The 16,792-nt window shown below is 35.9% G+C and overlaps 1 protein-coding gene across 1 annotated transcript in view; it reads right to left on the bottom strand.

The window, feature by feature from the left end:
- Positions 1-16,792, bottom strand: part of Sol1 (CUB domain-containing protein Sol1) — a 988,790-nt gene that overhangs the window by 436,769 nt on the left and 535,229 nt on the right. The window contains exons 5-6 of the mRNA XM_089107833.1: positions 10,911-10,986; positions 6,178-6,337 (exon numbers count right to left, since the gene is read on the bottom strand). Of these exons, the coding sequence (XP_088963959.1) occupies positions 6,178-6,337; positions 10,911-10,986 (236 nt within the window). The remainder of the gene's footprint in view (positions 1-6,177; positions 6,338-10,910; positions 10,987-16,792) is intronic.

Raw genomic sequence — 16,792 nt, 5'->3', positions numbered from 1 at the left:
GGCGACGATATTTGCAGGGCTTAGGTAAGTTTACGTAAGAAGTTGAATCAATAGTATTCAGTTTACTTGCCTGCTGTAAAAAAAATATTGACATTTCAAATTTGACTGTTTTCTGAGAATTCTCAAATATTTTAGTTACAACCTAGGGCGACGATATTTGCAGGGCTTAGCTAAGTTACGTAAGAAGTTGAATCAATAGTATTTAGTTTACTTGCCTGCCGTAAAAAAAGTATCAACATTTCAAATTTGACTATTTTCTGAGAATTCTCAAATATGCTAGTTACAACCTAGGGCGACGATATTTGCAGGGCTTAGCTAAGTTACGTAAGAAGTTGAATCAATAGTATTCAGTTTACTTGCCTGCCGTAAAAAAGTATCAACATTTCAAATTTGACTGTGTTCTGAGAATTCTGAAATATGTTAATACCAACCTAGGGTGACGATATTTGCAGGGCTTAGCTAAGTTACGAAAGAAGTTGAACCAATAGTATTCAGTTTACTTGCCTGCCGTAAAAAAAAGTATCGACATTTCAAATTTGACTGTGTTCTGAGAATTCTCAAATATGTTAGTTACAACCTAGGGCGACGATATTGGCAGGGCTTAGCTAAGTTTACGTAAGAAGTTGAATCAATAGTATTCAGTTTACTTGCCTGCCGTAAAAAAGTATCGACATTTCAAATTTGACTGTGTTCTGAGCATTCTCAAATATGTGAGTTAAAACCTGGGGCAACGATATTTGCAGGGCTTGGCTAAGTTTACGTAAGAAGTTGAATCAATAGTATTCAGTTTACTTGCCTACCGTAAAAAAAAGTATCGACGTTTCAAATTTGACGGTGTTCTGAGCATTCTCGAATATGTTAATTAAAACCTAGGGCGACGATATTTGCAGGGCTTAGGTAAGTTTACGTAAGAAATTGAATCAATAGTATTCAGTTTACTTACCTGCCGTAAAGAAAAGTATCGACGTTTCAAATTTGACGGTGTTCTGAGCATTCTCGAATATGTTAATTAAAACCAAGGGCGACGATATTTGCAGGGCTTAGGTAAGTTTACGTAAGAAGTTGAATCAATAGTATTCAGTTTACTTACCTGCCGTAAAGTGTGAAATGAGTTTGGATAGGCTACGTCACTTGCCCAAAGGACGCTGCTTGGATAAACAATTTGAATAATAAGTTTTGACTGATTGCGATTGCTAAAAGTGGGCCCTAAGTAATATCTGGATATTACAAATTACGGGCCCTTGCGAGTAAGTTTCCTTTCATGACTTTTTAAGGATTTTCGAAATTGTGCGGCATTATTGTTGAAAAAATAAGAGATGGCTACATCACTAACAAAAGAGCATTTTGACCGGCGAATGGATGAGTTAACTGCTACGATTTCGATGCTACAACAAGAAAATAAGGTGTTGAAGAAAGAAAAAAAAAGGTGTTAAAATTGGAACTGATTAAGGTGAAATCGTCTGCACTTCGAGTGGATTTACATACACGGAGAAACAATATTCTGCTTCACGGGATCGATACGCCAAATGAATCTTAAAATCTTCGTGATACAGTAAAAAATTTCTAAAAAAACTCGGGATTGCAGATTCTGATCAAATAGGTATCAGTGTTGCGTATAGGGTCAAAAAATCCACCGCGTCTGATGATGGTGTTGGTCCTAGTCTGCGGAGCGGTAGGAAAAAACAGTTGAGCCTATTTTCGTGCAGCTCAAAAATCATGATCGCTTATTGATACTTAAATAAGGCGCTAAGCTAAAGAAAACGTGCTAAAGCGTATCAACTGACTTACCTGCTGAATTAGGAAAGCGAAGAAAGGAATTATTGGCTCTTGGTTACAAGCTAAGAAATGCAAAGGGAGCAGAGTAGGTCAGTGAGACTCGTGTGGTCCAGCGTAACGTGAAACTCTGGCTGGAGACAAAAAAGTCAAAAAGCTCACAGCAGTGGGTTAAATAAGATGATGACTGTTTCGATCCGCTAAAACTGTTTGCCAAAAATGACCACGAGGAGGCTGTTTCCGACCAGTAGTTTTGTCATTTTTTTTTCTCCGATATTTAATTTTTATGTACGTGATATCGTGAGAAGTTTTTTGAATTATTGTTGAAGCCGCACAGTAATTCTGTTTTAAGTTGTATGACAGTGAAGGATGTAAAGCGAAAATTTTGTTTTCTTCTTTTTTTGTTTCATATTTGTTCAATTTTCTTTTCTCTTTTTTCAGGTTCCCAAAATTCAAGGTATCTAGTTTGTTTTTGTTTCCTTTCAGTGTTCCATAAAGAAGTTCAATCGGGTATGTTTATTGTTTTTTACTCCTTGCTCTTCTGGAATTTTCACGACAGACCGCCGATTGCAGCAGGTAAGTGATGACTCTTTCTTCAGCTTCATCCCCGAGAGGCATCAGAGATTTTGATATAGATGGATTAAAGAACTTAGAAGAGTCTTATTTAAATCTCAAGCTTATTTTTGATCAAGAAATTGGTCAAGAAAATGATTTCCATTTGTTTGATGATAAAAATTTTCCTAAAAGTAAATGTTTAATTTCTAATTTAATTACTGGGAGGTCTTCCGATTCTCAACTTTCGGTATTTCATTTGAATTGCCAAGGACTGTATTCCTCATTTTCTGATCTAGAGTCGACATGTCGGGAGCTTATTCCAGATTGTATAGGTCTATGTGAAACATTTATTACACAACAAACCGAAAGCCTTTTGGATATTCCAGGTTACACTGGCCATTTTCTCCACAGAAAACAGATGAAAAGGGGTGGTATAGCAATATATATCCGCGACACACACACGGTTCAAATTAGGCAAGACCTTACACGAAATACTGAAGGAATTTTCGAGTTGTTGTTCCTAGAAGTATGGCTGTCCCCAAATAAAAAAGTTATTGTGGGTGAAATTTATCGTTCTCCGTCAGGGTCAACGCCTCAGTTTATGGAACATATGGCTCAAGTTCTGGAGCTAGCCCAGTGTAAAAAAATGAGCTTATTCTCATGGGAGATTTAAATATTAACCTCAGTATTCCGCTAAGGGCCGAAGCAGCAGATTTGTTAAATAATATGGCAGGTTCAGGCCTATATCCTGCTGTTACGATTCCGACACGGGTTACTGAGAGTACGCATTCACTTATCGACAACATATTCAGCTCCTTGCTCCCAGAGTCGGTGGCAGTCCTCGTCAGCGACAAATCAGACCCCTTCCCCATTCATGCATGACTCGGCCTTTCAGAACCAGCTAAGATAGGGTCCCGAATCAACCCTATATTACCGATTATATGTTTAACAGAGGAAAACTTGAAGAATTTAAAACAGGAACTAGAGCAATTAAACTAATGGAGATTCAAGATGTAAACGAAGCATTTGGGTCATTTCACTCGACGTTCTTGGATGTATACTGTAGATGTTGCGTGAAAAACCTGAGAACTAATAAACGACAAAAAGATAAGCCAACTAGCCCCTGGATGACAGATGGCCTTCTGGCCTGTGTGAATAAGAGAAACCACCTTTGGGGAGAGTATAGACGCTGTTCGAGCTTAGCGTGGCTAGAGGAGTATGAGCAATACAGTAAAGTCCTTCGGACTGTGTTACGAAGAGCAAAGCGTGGCTACCTGCAGCAAAAGCTGACGGAAAGCGGAAGGGATGGTCGAAAAGTTTGGCAAATTATCAACTCGGTTCTACGGCCAACCACTAAGTCTTCCACATTACCAGTGAAATTGGTCGTCAATGATGAAGAAATTACCGAACCTACACAGGTTTTGCCGCATCGCTGAGTACATTTTTCGCAAATATCGGCGATACCACAGCAAATTCCGTCGGGATACCATCTAAATCATACAAAGAATAACTTGGCCCGAAGTCTATGAAATCAATGGCAGTGAGTCCTGTAACACCAGGTGAGCTCAAATTACTCGTAAAAAATTTGAAGGGGTCTTCTGCTTCAGGTTTTGACCTGGTCCATACAAAGGCACTGAAAGCAGTAATGAAGACCATTGCTGAGCCGCTAACTTACCTTGTAAATCTTTCGTGAGATAAAGGGGTCTTTCCTGAAATGTTAAAAAAGACAAACATAATACCTCTTCACAAAGGTGGAAGTCATACAGACACAGAAAATTATAGACCAATCTCAATCTTATCAGTTTTCTCAAAAGTCTTTGAAACGCCAATGAAAAACCAGCTTTACCAATATTTAGAGGCCAAAGGCTTTTTTAACAGCCGCCAATTCAGGTTTAGGGCCGGCCATTCAACCGAAGACGCCCTTACTTCACTAAGTTTATTCGTAAACAGAATCCTAGATTCGGGTGCTTTACCTGCAGCAGTGCTTCTAGATATTAAGAAAGAGTTTGATAGCATGGACCACGAAATATTACTAGGAAAGCTGGATCATATTGGAGTTCGTGGCCAAATCCTAGATTGGTTTAAGTGTTACCTGGGAAATCGTCGAATGTACACAGGAAATGACCATACAAATGATGTCGTAGTTAACTGCGGGGTGCCACAGGGCTCTAAATTGGGACCGCTATTGTTTCTTGTTCACTTAAAGGATCTTCAGCAAGTACTGACTCCTGCAAGTCGTAGCCCTTATTGCTGCAAACTATGTCGCCCACGACGCCGGGGTCTATAGTAGAAGCCAAGGACGAACTAACGGCATTTACGGATGATTCACTCATGTCAAGCTCTGAATGGAGCATACGGTCTCTCAAAATGAGGTCTCAAGCAATTCTTGTAGAAACGTATCTGTAGATGGATGCACCTCGTCTAGTCATCGGGGTTGAAAAATCAAATGTTTTATTTTTTTCGCACCTAGATTCACTAGTTTTTAACTTAGCTAGCAATGAAAATTTTTGAAGAATGATAAAGACGCCAGAAAAAGGAGAAATTCGTTACCTTAGAGTTCTAATCAAAAAAAACCTCTTGTTCACAAACCACAAAGCAAGTATCAAGACGAAGATTTTAAGAAGGCTTGAGAAAACTCAGACACCACATCCCTAAAAAAATAATGATTCTTATTTCCATTGTTGTTATCAAGCCTCACATTCAATATTGTTCTACGGATTGGAAATCTAATTTCAAGACACATTTACAGAGACTAAACTCAGTTTACAGAGACAATAAAGCACTTCAAATTTTAGGCCCAGCACCGAACAGACTGTCAATGGCATCACTTTACAGACTATCTTGCACCGTTTTTTTGTTTTAAATATTTTTCAGGAACACTCCCATCACCATTTACAGGCTTATTCACACTAGCATCACAAATCCATAGTTTAAATACACGATCTTCATCAGACGTTTATATACCCCCGACACCGACAGCTAGGTCGGAATTTTCTCCTAGAATTACGTGTGCTAGAGAGTGGAATGCACTTCCGCAAGAGGTGAAGTCATATAGGTCTCTTGGCTCCTTTAAAAAGAATGTGAAAAAATATCTAAAAGATTAAATATTTATTTACTAGATTGATTTTATTATTATTATGTTTAGAATTTTTCGACATTATTATTAATTATCATATTTTAGTTTGATACTTCAAGGGGTGTGAGCGGAGGAGAAGTTGTGTTAAATTTATTTTTATTTGATGGCGGTTCGGGGTGGAAATTGGAGAGGATAGGAGGCCACGCTGTATTTAGAGTGTGCAATTATTACGGGCCCAAACGTGCATCAATGCACAAGGAACTAAGTTAAGTGTATTTTTATATATTTTTTTTAAATTAAAACCCATATTGAACTGAACTGAACTATATTGAACTGAAAAAAGAAAAGTATCGACGTTTCAAATTTGACGGTGTTCTGAGCATTCTCGAATATGTTAATTAAAACCTAGGGCGACGATATTTGCAGGGCTTAGGTAAGTTTACGTAAGAAATTGAATCAATAGTATTCAGTTTACTTACCTGCCGTAAAGAAAAGTATCGACGTTTCAAATTTGACGGTGTTCTGAGCATTCTCGAATATGTTAATTAAAACCTAGGGCGACGATATTTGCAGGGCTTAGGTTAGTTTACGTAAGAAATTGAATCAATAGTATTCAGTTTACTTACCTGCCGTAAAGAAAAGTATCGACGTTTCAAATTTGACGGTGTTCTGAGCATTCTCGAATATGTTAATTAAAACCTAGGGCGACGATATTTGCAGGGCTTAGGTAAGTTTACGTAAGAAGTTGAATCAATAGTATTCAGTTTACTTACCTGCCGTAAAAAAAGTATCGACATTTCAAATTTGACGGTGTTGGTGCAGGAAAAAGAGGTGAAAAGAATTTCCCACTTCTTGAACTTGTGGGTCCGCTTATAAACTGAAAGTCGCATGTTGAGTGACTAACCTTTTTGCCCTCTGTCTTGGCTAAATTTGCTAAAAAAAAAACGAGGCAAGATATAAGTCACGCAATTAGACAAAAATTCATGTGAGGGGACAGGAAATACTTTTCTTATAGTCTGGAATTCAGGATTTATTTCTATTATTAAGTAATATTGAAGCGACATACCAAGTTTGGTATACTAGCGCCTACTCAATATTAAATAAAAAAACGAATTTTTTCAAATGAAAGCAAGGAGCAACATTAAAACTTGAAACGAACAGAAATTATTACTGTATGAGGACGGCTGCTCCTCCTCAGCCCCTCGCTCTCTACGTTAAAGTTTTTTAGTAATTTAAAAAAAAGCTTCTTATTGTTATAATTAAACGAACATAGTTTTTCAGGAGTCTTTCTTAAAGAATTGGGATAGAATTTAAACTTTAGCGTGAAGAGCAAGGTGTTAAGGAGGAGTAACCCGCTCATATACGTAATGATTTCTATTCGTTTTAAGTTTTAATGATGCTCCTTACTTTCAGTTGAAAAAACTTGTTTTTTATTTAATTTCTGATCGCTTTTTTAAATAATGCGAGGAAATCTGAATACACCTCCACGGAGAAATCACTCCACCTGATTCACTTATTTATAAAGTTAAGCAAATTTTCTTGTGGGAATTGTTTTGATCAGCAATTTTAAAATTCATGTATTTTACAAATACCGATTAGTCACTAGTAACAAATACTATACGTAAACAATAGGGAAATTTTTTAAATTAAATACCTTTCCTCAGAGGCTCTGGTGGGGTTATGAAATCTCCAAAGGTATAGTTATTAGGCCTTCCAACTATGCTGAACGAAATGGCTATTTCAAAATTTTGATCGGATAAATTTAAGAAAAAGAGGCTAGGGAGGGGGCCAAGTAGCCCTCCAATTTTTTTTGTCACTTAAAAATTGTACTAGGAACCTTCTATTACCGTTTGAATGAGCCCTCTCCCGATATTCTAGGACCACTGAGTCGATACGATCACCCCTGGGAAAAACCCCAAAAAACAAAAACAAACAAAAAACGAGCATCCATGATCTTTCTTCGGGCAAAACCGCGAACTGTTTGAAATGAATTTTTGATGAACTTTTGTTTTGATTTTAACATCATATTTATTTTCTTCATTTTAGTAATAAAATAAAAAGTCATTTTGTACCCTACTCATGTTTAAAAAGCTTACCGAAATGTGAAACATATTTTCATTCGCATTTTTTTCATTGTTTTTCATTGTTTAAAAAAAATAGAGTTGTGAGAAAGTCAAACTATAGCGTAAAGAGCGAGGCGTTGAGGAGGAGAGAGCCCCTTTCATATATGGAATAATTTCTGTTCGTTTTAAGTTTTAACGTCGTTCCTTACTTTCAGTAAAAAAAAACTGTTTTTTTTTATTTAATTTTTGAACGTTTTTGAATTAATGCAGGTTTTGATTTTGGCTCACCGTAAATGAATAATTAAAATAAATTTGAATATTAATTTTTCTTTTATTTTGTTAAATGGCTTTCTCGAAACTTGTTTAATTTTACTTACGAACGTTTTTATCAGTAATAAATATACGTAACTTACGATTTAACTTACGTAACGAACTTCTATATTCATATATTTTTTAATACGTATATTAGATGGTTCGCCCCATAGTCAATACCTTGCTCTTTAAGCTAAAGTTAGAATTTTGTTCCAATTCTTTAAAAATGACCCCCTTAATCACAAATGCCTTTAATTAGAATAAATAGCTCTTATGAAAGTACTAAAAAATCTTTGGCTTAAAGAGTGAGGTATTGACTAGCGGATGAATCTAACCATATACGTATTGTTTTCTGTCGTTTTAAGTATTGATGTTTCTCCTTACTTTCAGTTGAAAAACTTGTTTTTTTATATATAATTTCTGATCTTTTTTTAAAATAACATTGGGAAATCCGGCGCCCCCTTCATAGCGATGTCCCTTCCCCCATGAAATGTTCCTTCATGGAAAGATCCTTCCACATAACCCCCGACCCTTCTCCCACTAACAGAAAAAATCCACCCTGAAAACGTCTGTAGGCTATACTTCCCAATAACCAATACTATATGTTAACATTGGGTAAAGTTCATAACTTTCAGCCCCCCCGGGGATTTCGGGGGATTAAGTCATCCTAAAAGACATAGTTATCATATTTTCGACCATGCTGAAAAAATGGCTCTCTCAAAATTTTGATCGAGTGTTTTTGGGAAAAAAATGAGCGTGGGAGGGGGCCTAGTTGCCCTCCATTTTTTTGGTCATTCAAAAAGGGCTCTAGAACTTTTACTTTCCGTTCCAATGAGCCCTCCCACGATATTCTAGGACTAATGGGTCGATACGATCACCTCTGGAAAAAAAAAAAAAAAAAAAAAAAAAAAAAAAAAAAAACGCGCATTCGTGATCTTTCTTCTGGCAAAAAATGCAAAATTCCACATTTTTGTAGATAGGAGCTCGAAACCTCTGCAGCAGGGTTCTCTGATACGCTGAATATGATGGTTTGATTTTCATTATGGTTCTATAGCTTTTAGGGGGTCTTTCCTCCTTTTTCGAAAATCAGCCAAATTTTCGCTTAACTTTTGATGGGTAGCACTAAATTTGATGAAATTCATATATTTAAAATCAGCATTAAAATCTGATTCTTTGATGCATCTATTGGTATCAAAACTTCGTATTCTCGAGTTTCAGTTACCATTGAGACGGGTCGCTCCTTACTTACAGTTTGTTACCACGAACTGTTTGATAATACCTAGCCTATTTAAAATCACTTATTCCCATTTATCTTATGTAGCCAGTAATAAAAAAAGAAAATGAAACAAATTGGTTTGTAAGAACTAAATACGAAATAAGTTGTCTGAAACCTCAGTATTTTCTCATGTTCACTAAGTGCTATCTGTTTTTCTCAAAGGCAATAAAATCCCATAAGATTAGGTTGTGTCAAAGAGGTATTCCCTTACAAGGTAATAAAGTCAGTATAAAATTCTTTGATCTTTCCCGCAGAACTAGATTTGAAATCAACACAATAATGAGAGATAGACTATTCCTCAAAATAAGGTGGAAAAAGAACTGTTGTTGAATTAACTAAATGGTACAACGGAAAAATATAATTACCAATATCACATTCGTGTCACTGAATCCCTAATATCATTTAGTAGAATGACAAAGCAAGGTTAGAGAAGTAAAGAAAGAAATTTTAATTTCGAAATTTGTGAAATTCTGAATTTTTTACTCGTTTTAATCTTTATTTTATTTTCTTTTTGGGTGTAAGCCATTTATTTTATTGTATTCAGAATTTTATAAAATTATTTGAATATTATTTTTTGACAGTTTTATTTTGACGTTTTCTTTTTCTCACGGTTAACTGTTGTTCTTTCTTTTCTTTTTTTCAATGTTAAATGTTTTGATTCGGAGACGGCTAGTAAGATTCGCCCGTTGAAAAGTTTGAGTTGTGCTATTGTTTTCCTTGGTGTAAGGACAGAATACACAATTTGTATAAATAATTTAAAGATCATTTTAATATTGTTTAGTCAAACAGGGTGTTATGGTCTTTACCATCACACCCTGAAGAACGAAAGTTCTTCAGGTGTAAAGAGCTAAAGAATGAAAGTTCTTTAGCTCTATTCTATAAACTATTGTATGTTGGCAAAGAATTTATATTAAGCGAGTTTATTCATGCTCAGTGAAACCCTAGAAGGTATAGAATATAGAGAAAACAAAAGAATGGACACTATTTACTTTAATAATTACGTTAATTTATAACAAAATGCAAAACTAAATTAGAGATATATTTGATTTTTCTGGCTTATCTAGGCCTTCCATAAAATTCACAGTTAGTAATTGTTAGTAATTTTCAACAAGTTTAATTCAACAAAAAGTTGTTAAAAAAAAGTTAATTTAGTAATTAACAACAAGTTAGTAATTAACAACAAGTTTAATTCAACAAAAAATTGTTCGTTATAAAAATGTTGGATGAATTATATTTTTGGTAAGAAACGAAGCATTTTTATAATTAGTGCCTCAGTTCTTGAAGACGTAAGAGGTGTAATTTTTAAAGAATTAAATTCAGTAAATTTCATTGAGACTTCAAACGAATATGGAGGAAATTATTTGAATAATTTTCAAAATTTTAAGGTTTCAAGGAGCAAACAAGCAGAACAGTCTCTCTCCTTACCCACACTTATTTTTTGAATCCCTCTAGTGTCGTCTTAAATCAAAGAGTTCAGAAACTCCCCGTTTGTCTACAATAATTAGTTTTCCTTTTCTTATTCGATTATTTCTGTGTTGTAGGAAGTACAAGAGTTCACTCCAAAAAAATACGTTGGTGTACTAGCAATAAATTACTAGCAGGTAATTACTAGCGGTTGTACTAGCAGGTAATTAGGTATATGCTAGCAGTAATTACACATTTGCCAGTTTTTGTATTATTTTTTCTGAATTTTGTCTACCATTTCCTCTGAATTTTTGCTCTGGTTATCTAACTATTATCCTTTCTTACAAGTTACAATTACCTTTATTCTTTTAAAGTTTTCATCTTTCCTTTGCTTTTTGCCTATAATCATTTCTCTAAGTTAACTGAAGTAAGAATTAAGTGACTGTCATACCTTTAGGAATAAAACGAAAAGTTCCAGTAAATCCTGTCCTCTTGGTCTCATTTTTGGAACTTCTTCCAGAATCTTCCTGTAATATAAAAAAGTGTTTTGAATAAAACCTGTTTAGAATCTAATAAGTATTATTTTTCGTTTTGTTTTAGGTGTGACTCCCACAAGGGTGATTTAGGCCAGAAATTGGCTTACCAGCATTCTGGTACTGCTAAAAACGGTACTGCTAAAAAAAAAACTCTATACTTAATGTGTACACTGTATTGCATATAAAATATTTGTGCACCAGAGCAAAAATTGCATAAACAAAATAGTTCAACTAATTTAGTGAATTGTTTCAATATATTTATTGCCTTTTTTTGAAATTTGAGACATTTTAGCCTGTTCTGACAACATTTTCATGGGAAAATTTTCTGTTAGCCAACAGGAGTAACAATTAGGGAGACAAAAGGTGTAGAAGTTAGCCCCCTCCTAAAACTTTAATTGTGCCCTTTTTTACTATTAAAAACAATCGAGAAAAATATAAATGTCCTCCCTAGATTTAAAAAAAATATCTTTTTATGTATTCATTTAAAAAAAAACTGGAAAATAAATCCTTGTCCTCCACTAGGATTTCGAAATTTGGCACCCCTGATGGCCACCATAAATTATTTTTACGAATAGTTAAGTAGAGCATACCAATAAATGTTTAGCCTGTTCTGACAACATTTTCATGGGAACATTTTCTAACAGCCAACAGGGGTAACAATTAGGAAGACAAGAGGCGTAGAAATTGGCCCCTCCTCAAACTTGAATTGTGCACTTATTTACTACTAAAAACAATCGGGAAAAATATGAATGTCCTCCCTAGATTTAAAAAAATATCTTTGCATGTATTCACTTAAAAAAAAAAAAATTGAAAATTAAATGCTTGTCCTCCACTAGGATTTCGAAAATTGGCACCCCTGATGGCCATCATTAATTATTTGTTTGAATAGTTAATGTAGAGCATATAAATAAAATTTTAGTCTAGTGGAATATAAAACAAGTGTTTCTGCACTGGAAATTGCATCACTGCACGAGGAAGAAACCTGAACTGTAGCTAAGGTCATACTTTAAAAACTATTTACATATAGTCAATTATCCATCAGTAATTACGGAAAAAAGATTACCCTGTATGTGGCTCAGACATGGATTTTTCAACTTTTCATCTTTCATTGCCTTATTTATAACTTTTGACAAAACAGCCCTCGATACAATTCTATACTGAGGAAAGCCAATTCAAAAATACTTGGAAATTATTTAACTCACTTTTCACTCATTTTAGAAATACATATGAGGTAAACCATAGAAAAAGAAAATGTTTTGCTGATATAAGCTTCATGCTAGTGAGGTTTAAAAAAAAGAAGAAGAAAACATAAAAATAAAGGGGAAAGTAACACAATTCAACAAGCTCCTGAATCAAGAATTTTTGTTTTTATAGAAAAAATGAGTCACACAAAAAGAGTAATATATGGAAAGATCGGAATGCCATAAGCCGCAATTCTTGATATCAGAGATACATTATTTTGCAGCTTATTGTGAATTCAGTCACACTACAAAAACTAACACTCAGTCAGTCAGAACAGTTGTTTGGTTTGGAAAATTTTTATAATGGATTATTATTTTTTACTTTTCACGTTCACATAAATCATTCTTTTATTTTTTACCATTATATTCTATTAAAAATGGTATTCCGATCATAAAATAATCTATCGTTATAGTCCATGTCCGTTTCTTTCATATAAATTAAATAAAAAAAAACAAGTTTTTTTAACTGAAAGTAAGGAGCGACATTAAAACTTAAAACGAACAGAAATTATTCCGTCTATGAAAGAGGCTGTCCCCTCCTACACGCCTCGCTCTTTACGCTAAAGTTTTTTATTGTTTAAAAAAAATAAAGTTGTGTGAAAGTCAAACTATTCCTCCTGAAAAACATATTTTCTATCTAGAAATCAACTACGCTGAACAAAATGGCTATCTCAAAATTTTGATTGGATGTGTTTGGTGGACTAATGGGCATGGAGGGGGGGGGGGGCTTGTTGCCCCCCAATCACTTTCGACTATTAAAAATGGAACTAGCCCTTGAATTTCCAATCGAATGAGCTTTTTTTGAAGTTTCTACAACACAGCCTTCAATAAAAACATTATATTCCCCCTGGGCATAACTTAAAACCCTTTCCCCGAGGGCTTTGGGGGATTGTCCTTCTCAAAATATATTTTCTATCTGGAAATCAACAAAGCTGAACAAAAAGGCTATCTCAAAATTTTAATTGGATGTGTTTGGGTGAATGATGGACGTGGGGAGGGGGGGGGGGAGCTTGTTGCCCTCCAATCACTTTCAACTGTTAAAAAGGGCACTAGCCCCTTGAATTTCCAATCAAATGAGCCCCTTTTGAAGTTTCTATAACAACGCCTTCTATAAAAACCTTAGATACCCCAGGATATAACTTAAACCCCTTGCCCTGAGGATTGTTGGGGAGTGTCCTCCTCAAAAACATATTTTTTATGTGGAAATCAACTACGCTGAACAAAATGGCCATCTCAAAATTTTAATTGGAAGTATTTGGGAGAATGATGGGTGTGGGGGAGGGGCTAGTTCCCCTCCAATCACTTTCAACTATTAAGAATGGAACTAGCCCTTTGAATTTCCAATCGAATGAACCTGTTTTGAGGTTTCTACGACAACGCCTTCTATAAAAACCTTATAAAACCCATATATTAATAACCTTAGTTTCTATGACAACGCCTTCTATAAAAACTTTATATGCCCCCAGGCCATAAGTTAAAACCCTTGCCCCGAGGGTTGTAGGGGAGTGTCCTCCTCAAAAACATATTTTCTATATGGAAAACAACAACGCTGAACAAAATGGCTATCTTAAAATTTTGATTGGATGTGTTCGGGGGAATGATGGGCGTGGGGGCCAGGTGCCCTCCAATCACTTTCGACTATTAAAAAGGGCACTGGCCCTTTGAATTTCCAATCGATTGAGCCTTTTTTGAAGTTTCTACGACAATGCCTTCTATAAATACCTTATATGCCCCCAGGGCATAACTTAAAACCCTTGCCCTGGGGGTTGTAGGGGAGCGTCCTCCTCTAAAACATATTTTCTATGTAGAAATCAACTACGCTGAACAAAATGGCTATCTCAAAATTTTGATTGGATGTGTTTGGGGGAATGATTGGCGCGGGGGCGGGGCTAGTTGCCCCCCAATCACTTTGGACTGTTTAAACGGGCACTAGCCGTTTGAATTTCCAATCGGAAGAGCCTTTTTTGAAGTTTCTAGGACAACACCTTCTATAAAAACCTTTTATGCCCCCAGGGCATAACTTAAAACCCTTGCCCAAAGGGTTGTTGGGGAGTGTTCTCCTCAAAAAGATATTTTCTATCTGGAAATCAATTACGCTGAACTAAATGGCTATCTCAAAATTTTAATTGGATGTGTTTGGGGAAATAATGGGTGGGGGGGGGGGGCTAGTTGCCCTCCAATAACTTTCGGCTATTAAAAAGGGCACAAGCCCTTTGAATTTCTAATCGAATGAGCCTTTTTTGAAGTTTCTACGAAAGCGCCTTCTATAAAAACCTTATATGCCCCCAGGGCATAACTTAAAACCCTTGCCCCGAGAGTTTTGGGGGAGTGTCCTCCTCAAAAAGTTATTTTCTATCTGGAAATCAACTACGCTGAACAAAATGGCTATCTCAAAATTTTGATTGAATTTGTTTGGGGGAATGATGGGTGTGGGGGGGGGGGCTAGTTGCCCTCCAATAAGCTTCGACTATTAAAAAGGGCACTAACCACTCCAATTTGCAATCGAATGAGCCCTTTTCGAACTTTCTACGACAACTCCTTCGATACGAAGTGCCCGGGTATGGAGAAAAAAACAAAAAAAAATAAAAACACATTGTGCCTATATCGTTCGGGGAAGAGGGGGGGGGGCAGTTGCCCTCCAATCACTTTCGACTATTAAACCGGGCACTAGCCATTTGGATTTTCAATCGAATGAGCCTTTTTTGAAGTTTCTACGACAACGCCTTCTATAAAAACCTTATATGCCCCCAGGGCATAACTCAAAATCCTTGCCCCGAGGGTTGTGGGGGAGTGTGCTCCTCAAAAAGATATTTCCTATTAGTAAATCAACTACGCTGAACAAAATGGCTATCTTAAAACTTTGATTGGATGTTTGGGGGAATGATTAGCGTGGGGGGGGGGCTAGTTGCCCTCCAATCACTTTCGACTATTATAAAGGGCACTATCCCTTTGAGTTTCCAATCGAATGAGCCTTTTTTGAAGTTCCTACGACAACGCCTCCTATCAAAACCTTATATGCCCCCAGGGCATAACTCAAAACCCTTGCCCCGAGGGTTGTGGGGGAATGTTCTCCTCAAAAAGATATATTATATCTGGAAATCAACTACGCTGAACAAAATGGCTAACTCAAAATTTTTACTGGATGTGTTTGGGGGACGGATGGGCGTGGGGGGGGGCTAGTTGCCCTCCAATCCCTTTCGACTATTAAAAAGGGCACTAACCACTCCGATTTCCAATTGAATGAGCCCTTTTCTAAGTTATTACGACAAAACCTTCGATACGAAGTGCCCGGGTATGGAGAATAAAAAAAAAAAAAAAAAAAAAACATTGTGCCCACATCGTTCTTTACTTAGGCAGCGCTATCGCGCTGCCTATGATTGAGAGACCGTTTCATTCCCTGACTGTTCCGTGATTTCAGTTATTTGTCCTACGCAAAAGAAGAACACTAAATCGTATTAAAATAACTCTAAATCGTGGATTTCAAATAATTTAATAATTTAATAAAATATTATCAATTTATCAATTTAATCAATTAAAATATTCACTATCCTTCTTGTATTATTCAGCACTATTGGTCGTATGTTCTACTTTTCGCGGTACATCATAATCCAGATGAATATCTTCCTGGGGGGTCACTCACTTTCCGCCACAGGATATACGTCTCAGGGTGCCGAATGTATGGCTACGTGATTTTTAAAAGTCGGCAACCCATAGGTATATTCCGAACAATTTGACATAGTAATACAAACATATTAAGTTATCTTTCTAACTTTTACCGCATTCTTTTGTTATCATTACTAATGGTGTCTTTTCTTCATTATCATTACTACTAGTGTGGTGTCCTAAAGACGACAGTAAATAGTAAAACCTATGATTATGTCTCAAGATCTATTGACGACAATGACCCATTAGGGCGACAATAAAAGCTGTTCCATTAGTTCATAGGACTTGTGTTCTAGAAGATCTTTCCATTGTCTAAATTTGACATCGTCCAATCCCAAAACAAAGGAGTGTATCGCATCTTGTTTTTCCTAAGTTGATTTGAAATTTAAAATAGGCTCATCAAGTCATTATTTAGATTTACACCTATTGATAGATTTTGTAGGAATTTATTTGCTTCAAAGGAGGTTCGCTAGACCTGCCAATAATGGAGAAAAAAAAAAGTTTTTAACTAGTTATTAGAACAAACCTACACCATAAAGTTACGTGCTATATACCAAAATGATGCCACAAAGTTGATTTTTTCTTTCAATATTTCTTTGGTTCATTTAGCCGTATGTACTCTCTCCTGTACGGTAAAACATGTGAGATAAACCCTTTAATTTGGGCAAAATAGGAACCACAATAAGTATATAAACTCTGACAGAAATATGATGAACAGCCATGACCTGTAGAGTCTATGTCTCAAGAACTCATTAACTGCGACAATGAGTTATTTAAGAGCCCCTTTATCGCCCACACTTTAAAAATCATCTTTAACTTTAAAAAGTGGGGTATTGAAAATGGGACAGCCCCCTCATATACGGAATAATTTGTGTTCGTTTTAAGTATTAATG

Source organism: Artemia sp. Qi Xiang Cuo, chromosome 2, assembly GCF_049724085.1.
Source record: "Artemia sp. Qi Xiang Cuo chromosome 2, ASM4972408v1, whole genome shotgun sequence".
Lineage (NCBI taxonomy): Eukaryota > Metazoa > Arthropoda > Branchiopoda > Anostraca > Artemiidae > Artemia > Artemia sp. Qi Xiang Cuo.
The sequence above is the reverse complement of the archived record's forward strand: the minus strand, read 5'-3'. Positions and strand labels throughout refer to the sequence as shown.